This window comes from Neopsephotus bourkii, unplaced genomic scaffold (assembly GCF_033783945.1).
Source record: "Neopsephotus bourkii isolate Nb327-2 ecotype Australia unplaced genomic scaffold, CSIRO-AGI_Nbou_v1 NB_1473, whole genome shotgun sequence".
In the NCBI taxonomy this organism is placed as follows: Eukaryota; Metazoa; Chordata; class Aves; order Psittaciformes; family Psittacidae; genus Neopsephotus; species Neopsephotus bourkii.
In genome coordinates, this window is record NW_026901949.1 from 116968 (window position 1) to 131143 (window position 14176).

The following is a 14176-nucleotide window of genomic DNA, read 5'->3' on the forward strand; positions in this document are numbered from 1 at the left end:
GAGTGAGTCTAAACAAATTACATTATTCTGGATAAGAGTTATAGGGTCATTGAATAATAGCTTGAAGATAGTGATTCAGTGTTCAGCAGTAGTCTAAAAAATAGGTAAGCCTTCAGAAAATAATTTGAAAAGAAAGGAGAACAAAACCAAAGCTGCTGTCATGTTATTGCAGAAATTCTCTTTGTGTAAATGTCATCTCAAATATTAGCCATCATAAACCAAAAATGACACAGAAGACAGAGGGAGAAGATAAGAATGGTCAGTTAGAACTGCAGTATATCTTCCATAGAGTTGAAGGTAGTTCCTACTTACTGAGAAATAATCAGTTTTTTAGTTTTGGTTTTCAGAAGAAGGAGTAGTTTCTAACTGTGTAATGTTCTACTAACCTGGAGGACAAAGGTATAAACGAGTTCAAAAGTGAAGGTACTTCACAAAGCTGTGAAGGATAGGTCTGGATTTAATCTTTGAATTATGAGGCAAACTGCTTGTGATTAGAAGGATAAACAGGAGGAAGGAACACATTTGCCTGTCCTTATGCTCTAACAAACTTGGTTGCTTTCAAAAACAACCTAGAGGAACTTTTATTCTGAGCTTGTATGATTATCATCATGTATATTCCTCTGACAGCTTTCAGTTATGTTAATATTAAAAAAGTTGATTTTTTTTTTTTAAATTAAGGCTTTATACCTATTCTACAGTGATAACCTGTTCAGACAACAGAAAGATTGTTACATTTCTAGAGGGAGAGCTGAGAACTGAGCCTCCATTCAGCAGAAACAAGAGGAAGGAGGTTGATTTGTACACCTTACTGTACAGTACATTATATATGAACCTGTAATCTATATTAGTTTGGCATAACTCTTTCCCTGACATAAACACATCTGTTGTCTGTTACTGTCCCCATAATAATAAGGTGACAGCCATAGAGACTGATGCATATCATGTATGTTGAATCCATTAAGGTATCTGAGATGGTAGTGAATCAGTTATTTGTTCTTCCACTTGATGAGTTTGTAGCTTCATTTTCTGTAGATTGCTGTAATTAACATGCTTTATAGTGTCTCGTATTTCTCAGTAACTTCCTGTGATAAAGACAAGAACCTTAGATATGTGCCAATGGTACTTCTTACAGAGTGTGCCATGGCTCCAGGGCTGGTGGTTCTTCTGCCACTTGTCACAGCTTGAAAACGAACATTGTGAAGAGTAAAAATATAAACAGGTTGTTGACCTGTTAAAAGGTTGTGAGGAGCCTGGAACAGTTGCTGAAATTCTCTCACACTGCAGAACACTGTATTTAGGATTAAATGTCACTGCTGTATGGTTCTTTTATTAACAGTTGCAGTTATCTCTGAAAACAGAACCAGTCAGATGGCTGCTTTAGCAATGGCCTGTGAGATTTCCTTCCTTGCTTCAGGTTTGATATTCGGACACTAAATTTCAGGAAGGTGAGAATTAGGGCAATTTTTGCTTCAGGTTTGATATTCGGACACTAAATTTCAGGAAGGTGAGAATTAGGGCAATTTTTCTGCCAGGATTCCACTGAAGGTATATGCAGGTAAACCTCATATAAATGCAGAGTCATGTAAACTTCTTTGAGTCTTAACCTCTTCTGTTCACTAATTTGGGGTACTTAAGGTCTTACATGAGAGAATGCAGACAAGAATAGTCATGACATTGCCTCAATTCCCTCCTACTGTGAATGCCAGTGGGAGAAAGCCTCTGACATTTCACTTAAGTTTTGTCCTGGTTTTGGCTGGGATAGAGTTATTTCCTTCCTAGCAGCTGGTGCAATGCTGTGTTTTGGTTTAGTCTGAGAACAATGTTGATAACACACCGATGTTTTAGTTGTTGCTGTGTAGCACTTATCCTGATCAAGGGCTTTTCAGTCTCTCATGCTCTGCCAGTGAGGAGGGGCACAAGAAGCTGGGAGGGAGCAGAAACAGGACACCTTACCTGAACTAGCCAAAGGGGTGTTCCATGCCACAGCACATCATGCCCAGTATATAAACTGGGTGGAACTAGCTGGGTGGGACTGATCAGTGCTTGGTGATGGGCTGGGTATTGGTCAGTGGATGGTGAGACATTGTATTATCATTATTAGTATTATAGTTAATACTTAAACTGTTCTTGTCTCAACCAATGGGTGTTTTTTTTTTTTTCTGGATCTCCTCCTCATACCTCTGAGGTGGGGAGAGTGAGCGAGCAGCTGCTTGGTACTTAGTTGCCAACTGGGGTTAAATCACGACAGGTTTCCAGGTTGGTACTGCAGATACTCCATCATTCTTCTTCAATGCCAGAAGTGTTGTCCTTCTTTAATGGAGCAGTTATATTCACCTCAGAGCACTCACTGTTGTCTTTCGTTGAGAAAATACAGGATGCATTCAGTTTTAAAGTAAATTAAATTTCAGGCTTCAAGTCAATCCATGAACACCTTCTCAAGCTGTCTAGCATTCTGTAGAAGTAGTTCCTATATATTCTATAGAGGCCAAAGAGGAAGCTCTCAGGAGTTCTGATTAATTTTCTAAAACTAATCTATATGATGCCGAAGGTAGCTGGCCATATCATCTCACTTTAGGGTTGCCTTCAGAGTTTCATCACTTCATAGTCTAGATTGCCTTAAAGCTATACATTGGTAGGATGCTTATTTCTGTATAGTTTCTGTTCTTTTCTCAGAGACTCGAGGGTCATGGCCTATGGAACCTTGAATTCATAGATCATGTGGTCTTTTGCTGTGATCCTCAGTGAAGTTTTCAGCAGAAATTTTGATTACGCTTTTTAATGAAGTTTGTAGAGGGATAGAGGCAGCTGAGCAGCGATGGTGAGCTGGAGTCTTTCTCTTGTACATCAGTAATTCAAGTCCAGTTGTCAAGAGTTGTCAACAGTTACTGGCATCTGAGGGTGGTTTCTTTTACTGTTCTCATGGTATGAATTCATCATTTGCATTATGTGACAAACTCAGGACTGAAACTGTGGCTCAAAGGAACAATGCTTTGTGAAGAACAGAATTGATGTGTTTATTTCAAAGTGGATTCTATAAACACACAACTTACTGTAGCTTATCTACATTATAGGAATGTGGAGGTTTATTTGGCTTTGTTTTTTTTTTGTTTGCTTTTTTTAACTACAGTTTGTGCATAAATACTTTTTTTTAGTTAGCAAAATCGAGATTTTTCCATTGCATTATGGAAAGACATCAGGTGATATAAGGGAGGAAAAAAAAAAAGAAAAAAGAACAACAAAGCCTTTCATGTGAGTACCTCAAAGTGAAAATGAGGGAAGGCTAAAATCCAGTGCTTTCAAATAAAAGATGAGAATTTTAGTGCATGACACATTTAAACTTGAGAAAGAGATGAAGGTGAACTCATCTTTTTGTGTTAAGTTTTAATTCATTTATAGAAAGCTTTCTTCTCCTGGCTATAATGCTATGGATGACTTTGAAATGGGATATCATTGAGCTTTGTCCTTCTATGGGATCGGCTGTAGCAGTATATGTAACTCAAAAAATGAAACATTTTCAGGGATTCTTCCCCGGGGTTTATACTGGTACATATTAAAAAGCTAGTGTGAATTCTTTATAAGTCTTCCTAAAGAAAAACTTTGTAAACTGTGTCTCTAGTATTCAACATTAATGTTTTTGTCATAGAAATATTATTGCACTTTCCTGATTAGCTAGATTTGGTTTAGATCTGGTGGTTTTTTTTGGTGGTGGTGGGGTATTGTAAATACAAGAATTGTCAGCTATGTGGTTTTAGGAATTGCATGTCATATTATATAGGTTACTTTAATTAAAGCTACTCCACGAAGCTAACTTACTGGTTGTTACCTACTTCCAGACAGAGTGCACGCATTTGAATTTATACTGCTTGAGTTCTTTGTGGTGTTTTTGAAAAATGACTGCCTGATTTTCTGAGTAGTCTAGGTTATGCTGCTCTGTATTCAGTACATTAGTAACATTAAGTCGTAGTGCTGGAACATGAGGTTATGTGTATATACAGGTACATCATAAGTCTTGGGAATTATGGTGCAATTTTGGTCTATAATTTTATTTATGTATTGCAAAGATGCCTTCATTTCTGTTGTGAAATGTTGCTTCTGTTGACAGAACAAATAACTGTGTAATGCTGAAGATGAATGACTGCTGTCTCTTACTGTCTTTCAGCTGGGGATCAGGAAATCAGGGAAACAAGATGCACCTTATTTTACCTAACAGTTGATATAGGCTTTGTACTCTTTCCAGGTAGCCTTTTTTTTACAGCATAATTTTAAGATATTATAAAGGCACAAACAGTACTAGGTAGGATAGAATTCTGTCTGTAGTAGTTTGGTTTGTTTTTGCAAGTAAGAGTGGGATGTGGCTGGCAGAAGACTGTTTTTTATATAGCAAGGCATGCTGTATTATTTCAGGGTAATGTATACTGGAGTCCTGTTTTGCATCTGACTAGGTGTCCACCCCCAGTGGAAAAGCTTACAGATCTGCTTTCTTATGAATGATGATGAAATTCCATACCTTGACTAAGCTCAGCATCTGGTATCTGTGTCTGTTAACTGCTGATCATGCTGCAGATGATGCTTTTGCATTTCTTCTTATTAAGTACTTATGGCTAATACTTAGAGGCTAACAAATTCCTTAGAACAGTATTTATGCAGTACCTTTAACAAAGAGCTTAAAAAAAAAAAAGAAAAAGAAAAGGTGAGGCTTGGAAAATAGTATTCAACTTCACTAAGAGGAAATCCTAAATCATGTTAAAAGAAATTAAGTTCTTATCGTAGATGTATCTCACCAAAGTGTTTTAGTCTGAATTATTTTATTTATAAGAGGTCTTTACTAGCATAGCAAGGAACACAGAATTATCTATAACAGATGAAACAATCTCAGTGTAACTGTAATAGGGTTCACAGGAAGATATGGCTTTGCTAGGAATGTCGGGGTTAGGTTTTCCTATTGCACAGAAAGCATATAGTTGTCCAAAGTCATTGGATTAATTTTTTATAAGCAAAGACTGTTCTCATTGAGTTGAAAATGTATCTGGACTGGTTTATGTATTTTTCAGATGTGTAAGAACATTACACAATGTTCTCCATGTTGTTGTTGTTCCCTTTGAACTTACATGTTAAACATTCTTTGTAATGCAAAGTGTATTTGAAATCAGTCACTAAAATCACGAAATCTCTTTTTTTTTTTGGTCTTAAGAGTTGCAAAAATAATTGGCACTGTGTTACATTGCATTTTATTTCAGACAGTGACTTTTTAAATGAAGTCTTACCATACCACATAGTGCAGATGGTATAGTTCAAATATTGGTATAACGAAGCAAGTTTGACAGCATGGTGTACTTGGAATAACTTGTCACGCAATCCATTGTGCAATATTACCCGTTGTGTTACTTGCCATCTTAAGAGAAAAAAACATATTCTTTGCAGTCAACACATTTTTGTTACTTCTGGGTTGCTTTATTAAAATTATGTCTTGCGTCCTCTATGTATTCTAACTTCAAACTAAACCCGTATTTGCCAGTTTAGGGAAGGAGCCATATTTTGTGATCACCTGTGACAGTAAAGAACTGAACTGGACTTGTACAGGTGTTGTCCCTTCCAGTCCTCTCTTTCTGAATACAACTTGTTAAGCATCTTGTTAAAACAATTTTTATGAAGAATTTATGATTTTTTATTTTTATGGCCTGGGAAGAATACAGGGATGTTGCCCGGGAAGCTAGGGACCAGGTTAGGAAAGCTAAGGCCCAGTTAGAATTAAATTTGGATAGGGATGTTAAGGATAACAGGAAGGGATTCTGTAGGTACGCAGCAAATAAAAGACAGACAAGGGACAATGTAGGCTCCCTCCAGAAGCTATCGTGAGAACTGGCTACCCCGGATTTCGAGAAGGCTGAAGTTCTTGGTGACTTCTTTGCTTCCGTCTTCACTGGCAAAGGCTCTGACCACACCACCCAAGTCTTGGAAGGCAGACACAGGGACTGAGAATGAAGACCTTGGGCCCAGTGTAGGGGAGGAACTGGTTCGAAACCACCTTAAAAATCTGAACGTGCACAAGTCCATGGGATCTGATGAAATCCATCCGCAGGTCCTGAAGGAGCTGGCGACTGAAGTTACTAAGCCGCTGTCCATCATATTTGAAAAATCATGGCAGTCAGGTGAAGTTCCCGATGACTGGAAAAAGGGAAATATAACCCCCATTTTCAAGAAGGGGAAAATGGATGACCCGGGGAATTACAGACCAGTTAGTTTCACCTCTGTGCCTGGCAAAATCTTGGAGCAGATTCTCCTGGAAGGCATGCTAAGGCACATGAAAATCAACAAGGTGCTTGGTGACAGCCAGCATGGCTTCACTAAGGGGAAATCCTGCCTGACCAATTTGGTGGCCTTCTATGATGGGGCTACAGAACTGATGGACAGCGGTAAAGCAGTTGATGCCATCTACCTGGACTTGTGCAAAGTGTTCAAGACTGTCCCGCATGACATCCTTGTCTCTAAATTGGATAGACATCAATTTGATGGATGGACCACTCAGTGGATAAAGAACTGGCTGAATGGCTGCACACGGAAAGTTGTGGTCAATGGCTCAGTGTCCGGCTGGAGACCAGTAATGAGTGGTGTCCCTCAGGGATCGGTGTTGGGACTGGTCTTGTTGAACATCTTTGTTGGTGACATGGACAGTGGGATTGAGTGAGCCCTCAGCAAGTTTGCTGATGACACCCAGCTGCATGGTTCTGTTGATACGCTGGAGGGAAGGAATGCCATCCAGAGGGACCTCAACATACTTGTGAGGTGCTGATGCCAACTTATGAAGTTTAACCATGCCAAGTGCAAGGTCCTACACCTGGGTTGGAGCAATCCCAGGCACAGCTACAGATTAGGCAGAGAAGAAATTCGGTGCAGCCCTGCGGAGAAGGACTTTGGGGTGTTGGTTGATTGAGAAAATGAACATGAGCCAGCTTCAGTGTGCACTCGCAGCCCAGAAAGCCAACCGTATCCTGGGCTGCATCAAAAGGAGTCTGACCAGCAGGTCAAAGGAGGTGATCCTGCCCTTCTACTCTGCTCTTGTGAGACCTGACTTGGAGTATTGTGTGCAGTTCTGGTATCCTCAACATAAAAAGGACATGGAACTATTGGAATAAGTCCAGAGCAGGGCCACGAGGATGATCAGGGACACTGTTCAGCCTGGAGAAGTCTGCATGGAGTCCTCATAGCAGCCTTCCAGTATCTGAAGGGGGACTATAGGGATGCTGGGGAGGGACTCTTCATTAGGGACTGTAGTGATAGGACAAGGGGTAACGGGTTAAGACTTAAACAGGGGAAGTTTAGATTGGATGTGAGGAGGAAATTCTTTCCTGTTAGGGTAGTGAGGCACTGGAATAGGTTGCCCAGGGAAGTTGTGAATGCTCCACCCCTGGCAGTGTTCAAGGCCGGCTTGGACAGAGAATTGGTTGACCTGATTTAGTGTGAGGGGGTTGAACCTAGGTGATCTTAAGGTCCTTCCCAACCCTACCTACTCTATGATTCTATGATTCTATGAAGTATTATCAGTGTTTATGAAGTGGCTGGCCAGATGTCAAAGTGTCTTCCACAAGGGAGTAAATTTTTAAAACTATAAAGTGTGTTTACTCTTCCTTGTATATTCAGGCTGCAGTTGCCAAAATGAAAGGCATGGGTTGAGGTGCAGTGGCTCTCCTTAGATATGCACTTTCTTCTATGAGGAAAAAATGAAGTTCACGAGGATGTATGATGCTCATACAAATTACTGCATGTGGTTATTCTTGAAGAGGAGGAAAGGGTCAGCCTTTCTCCCTTGCTTCCTTCTTCCCTACTCTCCTCTCTCGGATTACTCAATGTAGACTAATGGAATGAGGACATCACTTAGAATTTCCATTTTAACTCTTTATAACCTAAGGTAACTACTGGAATTCTTTTCATTAAATTTTATTAATAAATGATGGTTTGCATGCTTAGTTGATTGACCATCAGAGCTGTGATGTTGTGTAATCTTTCTGTTTTACATATAGCTATTTGCAGATGACTGTATAATTAGTATGCTGAAAAACAACAGACATGCCTCCTTACATATGAGAAATTGTTCTCAAGTGCCACAGAGCATTTTGGAGTCTGGCCTGGGATGAAAGCCATGGCATGACTGACTTACAGTACTGATAGCGTGAAACTTGTATTTGTAGCTCGTTTCCATGCAGAGTTTTAAAACCTAAACACATAGGTATTTGATTTCTTCTTCTTTTTTTTCTTTTCTTTTTTTCCTTTTAATTGTACTGAATTGTGTTTTTAGGTCAGTCACTCTCTCACCCCCTTAGGAAACAAACCACTCCTGTGTTACAAGGGGCTCTGTGTGGTCCATGTATTCCAGTTGTGATTCTAGATGACCTTTGTCTTTTGGTTGGGAAGCACAGGGGAAGGAAAGGGATAAGAATAGTAGGGAGTCAAGCAGAAATGCTGAGAAGCTTGCATGGATGAACAAGAACTTCCTAATGAGACTCATATGTAAAAAGGAAGCATACTGAACACGAGCTGGCAGTGTGCACTCGTAGCCCTGTGCTGTGCACTGGGCTGCATCAAAAGAAGCATGACCAGCAGGTCAAAGGAGGTGATCCTGCCCCTCTACTCTGCTCTCCTGTGACCTCACTTGAAGCATTGTGTGTGGTTCTGGTGTCCTCAACATAAGGAGGACATGGAACTGTTGGAACAAGTCTGGAGGAGGTCCACGAGGATGATCAGGGTACTGGAGCACCTCCCATATGAAGATCGGCTGAGAAAGTTGGGACTGTTCAGCCTGGAGAAGAGAAGGCTGCGTGGAGACCTCATAGCAGCCTTCCAGTTTCTGAAGGGGGCCTACAGGGATGCTGGGGATGGACTCTTCATTAGGGACTGTAGTGACAGGACAAGTCGTAGCGGATTTAAACGTAAATGGGAAAAGTTCAGGTTAGATATAAGGGAAAAGTTCTTTACTGTGAGAGTGGTGAGACAATCAGGTTGCCCAAAGAAGTGGTAAATGCCCCATCCCTGATGGTGTTCAAGGCAGTCTTGGACAGAACCTTGGGTGAGATGGTTTAGTGTGAGGTGTCCCTGGCCATGGCAGGGGGATTGGAGCTAGATGATCTTAAGGTCCTTTCCAACCCTAAGCATTCTATGATTCTATGATACAGAAGGTGAAAGCAGGGACAAGTAACCAGAAAGGAATACAGTGACATCTTCCAAGCATGCAGAAATTCAGTTAGGAAAGCCAATGCCCAGCTAGCATTGAATTTGTTGAAGGATTTCAAAGGCAACAAGAAGGTCTTCAATGCAATAAATGCAGACTTTTTTCCTTAATACAGTAAAAATAATTAACTTGTGAATACAGGACTGTTTGGCTTCTTTGTGTTAGATCCATTATTTTGTGGGCTGTTTGGCTTGTTTTCTCTTTGTGTGCCTTGGTCCAACACCTTGCTTGCTTCTGGACTGCAGTTCTCATTTTCTCTGGCTTGCCTTCTGTGCTCCCTTTTGTTGTGCATGTCCACCACATTCCTCTTAACATGGTGCCTGTCTTTTGGCACATATTGCTCTCTGGAGGTGCTTGCTCACTAGCTTTCTTTTTCCCTGAGGATCCTTCTGTCTTGTTCCGCCTCATCCTCAGACAAATTTGATCTTGACAGAATAAGGACAAGAAACGTAGATGTTTTGAATGTGTTTTCATATAATTTCAACTGGAAGCTTTTTTTTTTTTTATGCTTTCTTTGGACCTCCATGCTTGAGACACCTAATAAAAAAAATTATGGCCTAGAGAGTGCAAGGGTTTTTTTTTGCTTTTTTCAAAGTGGGACTCTGTGGCAGAGCCCATTTCCGGTGAACTAAGTGATGTGTGTCACTGGAGCTGCCTTGGGCATGAGCAATGGGCATGTGTTTCATCTGATAGTTCATTGCACCTCCTCGATACATAAGAATCATATTTCTGTTTGTCCTGGATGCCCTCTCTGTTGAGCTGCGTTCTTTCTCTCCTGATGGTTTTGCTTATGTGTAGGTTACTGTTGCCTGTCCTGGCATAGTCTGTCCAGTGCTCCCCCAAATCCATGAGGTTTCTGGGGAACCAGGAGCTGTCTGAAGGACAGGCCAGCAGGGGTTGCTGTAGGAGTAGGAGATGGAGAAGACTCGCTGCCTCCCTTTCAGAGAAGCCCTCCCTAAGGGTTTGCTCCTGCTGCCCTCTTTTCACTTGTACAGCACCCAAGCTTGCTTGGGCTCAGCAGTGGCTTCCCAGCACAGAGTAGGTGTCTGCTGCTTTACTCACAGCTTTGCATATTTTGTATGTTATTAAGTTAAATACTGCCATTCATCCTTACAATGCTAAAACTAACTTCAGAGTTCATACATGGCTCAATACGTTTAAAATGTTTTTTCCTGTTTATTTTTTTTCCATAAAAGTGGACAGTGTCATTTGTAGTGCTTATTTCCAGATGCCCATAGATTATTACTTTAATATCATCACTCAAGAACTTTCAGATTTCCTTCAGGACTGGAATGTAATTGAATTGGGAATGCTTAGTGGCATCCTTTTGATTGAATGTGGAGGTTTTTTTCCTTAATTCCTGTGAAATTACCATTAGCTATTTTGGCTGCAGTTCTGTGTTGGGTTGAGGCAGTGCTCCATTGTAAATCAATATATTTTCAAAAAGACTGCTGTATTGCCTAGATAGCATATGCATGGTTACTTTGGCTGCAATGCTGCTGCAGAGCCTCATACTCTGCCTTTCTGGGAACTCCACAGGCAAGTCCATCATACATTTAAAAAAAAAATATCTTTTTAGAAAGAACATGGTATTCCTGATGAAATTTAGACAGGGAAGTGTTGTAACCTCAATGCTTATCTGTACCTTTTATATTTTGCTCCACTAGGATTACCCTGTCTTGAGGGATTTCTTTGTTTTCTGCTTTAGATTTCCCCCTTTCTTAGCTGTAGTACAGCCGTACCATTTCAGCTTGCTAGTGCGGAAAGATGTTGTGAATTCAGTTGCTGAATGAGCCCAGCCTCACTGCAAACACTAACATTGCTAGAGAGATGCTATAGAGTTGCAGGTGAATCTAACCTGATCTGGGCAACAGCAAAACGGTAAGATAGGGCTTGTTTAAGTCTCTGGGATTAATTGGATGCTGGGGTTTCCCATTTCAACCTGAAGCCTAGTTATCACATGCTTCCAACTTGAGCAGGATTCATTCTGTGCATGTCAGGGTGGGTTTTCTCGGGAATGCTTAAAATCCACGCAGCGGGAGGTGGTGGGAAGCTGGGAATGCCACATGAGACCTCTCGGCAGCCACCCTGGTGAGACTCCCCAGCAGCACTGCCTGCGGTTTGTAAATATCAGGGAAAAGGTAGGGAAAGCCTTAAAAGCGATGCTTTTCTTGGTACAGCTTTGTATTTCTCTCTCTGGCAGCCTTATTTATTATTGTATTAAGAGGATAGCATGGACAATTTTTTCCGATATATGCTTGGCTGAACGCCCTCTGGGACAAGTAAGTGAAGGACGTGATCAGCCACTTTTTCATCTCTGCTAACAAGTCTGTGCATCTTGCTGGATCTAAATAAATGTCTTTTATCAGTTGCATATTTGCTTTGTGGTAGAAGATAAAATTGAAATGATCCTTTAAAAATGCATGCTGTATCATGGATGACAATATCTTTTTGCCTTGTTAATCTCAGATTATTTTATTTCTTTTGCATGTATTTAATAAAACAAAAAGTGAGGTAGTCATTTTAAGTAGTCATTCTTGTATGCTTATGTAGGAGTGTGTTGTCAGTGGTTTGGATCTTAGTGGAATATTTCAACATATGAAAGCTTAGAGCGGCAGCATGCTCAGGGAAAGACAGGAGGAAAAAAGCAGCTGTTATCATCAGTACAAGACAGAAAGATTCAAATGTGGCCATTGTATGGGATAATTTGAATTATTTTGATGACTTAACTGTCAGCTAGTGTATTACAGTTGTAGATCGAGCTGTAGATCAACCTCAACAGAAATCCAGTGGAACTGACCAAAAAAATGTTTAAGCATATGTTCTAGGTTTTAAAGGAAGCTAACTGTGGTAGTAATGGTAGAGTGATGAAATGTTTTTTGCTATTAATAGTTCAGTGTAAAAGCAGAGGGTTTTCTTTCTAGAGGAGCATGCTTATACTTTATGCAGTATGTGAATTATACTCCAAGAAGAGATCAGTTGTATATCAATGTGGGATCAAACAACTAGTTTGACAGGTGTTCAAGTTTGCTTTTTCTGTACTTGCCAATTAAGGCTTTTTTTTCTTTGTCACTGAGATGATTAAAAGGGGAAGATTCACTCCTATCCCAATTATTTTCTGAAGGTTTCATTATTATTTTGCTGAAGTTCCTTATTTAAGAAAAAAAAAAAAAGTGTGACACTACATATGCTCCCATGTGAATGATGGGAAGTGGGCCATTACACACCCTACGCAAACTTAATTTGCATAGTTTTGTCTCAGAAGGTAGAGATGCTTTTTTTTTCTTGTTCAAGAATAACCTTGAATGTTTCTATTACAATAATTATGTCAGCTACAAGTGATTTTTGTGTGTGACTTTTGCTGTCATACCTATTAATAAATTGCAGACCTTCAGTGCATTTGCCATTGTTTAATGCATAAAAGTAATCCAGCCATTTGTGTTTTCTCTCATGTTGTAAAAGCAATGAAAGTCCAGAAACTTTTAGGCACATGGGTTTTTTTTAAAGCAGTTTTTAAATTGCGGGGTTATTTCTTATTGATATTTTCCCATCTATGTATATTTGTGAAAGCTGTTGCTTCCACTAGGTTTCTTCCTCCAAGTGTTTTTAATCCCCAAATATTACACCAGCAGCTCTGTTCACTGTGTTACTACTACGTCTGGACTTGTCCCATTTTAGTTTTCCAAGCTTAAGAAATCAATACTGTTTTGAACATTTTTTTGTTGATAAATAATATTGTTTACTTAAACAGAGATCCTAAATTAACTTGGGGTGAAAATAACATATAAGATGTAAAATGTGGCCAAAAGTTAAGAATACACATGGGAAATATGTGTGTAGTTTAATGGGCGGTTGGCACTGTGTACTTTATAAAGACCAAGACGTTTGTGTGCTTCAGTTTTGTAGTGAGCCTGAGGTCTGTCACAGTGTCCTTTATGTCTCTGACTCCAGATAGAAAGAGCTATACATAAACAATATATATTATATAACAATATATAATATATATATTATATCTATATAACAATAAATCCCTAAAACCAAACATACTCACACAGAGTTTTTTAACTTTTTCCCCTCACACTGTAAGCTTGGGTGGGCTATTTGAAAAATTGACCTCTGAGGAGGTACTCCATCTCAGGCAGGCAGTTCTTGCTCTCCCAGAGACAAGAAAATAGAAAACCATTAAGAAGGTTCTGTCTTGGCCATGGTGCAGGTGTGCCCAGTTGATCCCAAAGGGTAAATGATATGGGCAGTGCAAGAGCGAGCCACACAGCTCTGCTGGGTTCCTGCTGCTGAAGGTAAGACATTATTTTGACTTTCCAGGGAAATCCTTGCATGGTGCTGGCTACCACTGAGCTTTTGCCTCATGCAGGTTTCAGCTGCTGCCCTGGGATGACCTGTGTGGTCAGTAGGAATTTGCTGGGGTGAGAACTTGTTGGGTGAGTACCCAGGTAATGCTTGGCCTGGGTCAGGTGAGGCTTCAGACTGTCATATTCGATGACTTGTGTGTAAATGTGATAGTAGATGTACCCTTAAAGGTCATAGGAGATGCCAAGCAGATCCAGACAACTTTGTTCCGGTTACTCCTGTTTGAAGTCTTGGCGAGGCAAAAATATTCAGCTGTCGGGCAGTGTTATGTATTTGTGAGTTTTTTATAAACTGAGTTTGATAATACTAGTGTTAATTTTTCCTAAATGCTTCAGGTACTGATACAATGATAATTACAGCTTACAAACCATGTTGAAATGCAGTAGAATATTGTAGCAAACACTAATTGAAACAACAGAGAGACTGTGATATCAGTGCTCCAAAGCCTGTTTCCGAGCTCCAGAAAAATGTAGCTGGTGTTCTTAATTCTGGAAGAACAAGCTAAGTATGACATTTTCTGAGCCCGAGTTCCCTTAGGTAGGTCCATGCAGGCTTTCAACATCTTCAGTTACATTTTTCTTTTGG

General features: G+C 40.1%; 1 protein-coding gene across 5 annotated transcripts in view; it reads left to right on the top strand.

The window, feature by feature from the left end:
• CDK14 (cyclin dependent kinase 14) overlaps positions 1-14176 on the top strand; it is a 321875-nt gene that overhangs the window by 62099 nt on the left and 245600 nt on the right. Inside the window, exon 1 of one of the 5 annotated variants that reach the window (XM_061369046.1) lies at positions 10238-10261. The exons of 2 other annotated variants lie outside the window; for them this stretch is intronic. Coding sequence is in view for 1 of the 3 variants with exons in the window: in XM_061369042.1 (XP_061225026.1) it covers positions 11290-11364 (75 nt within the window). In the remaining 2 variants the exon portion in view is untranslated. Of the gene's footprint in view, positions 1-10237; positions 10262-10948; positions 11105-11211; positions 11365-14176 lie in introns of those variants that run through there. 2 more of the 5 variants (XM_061369043.1, XM_061369042.1) reach the window with 2 other exon arrangements.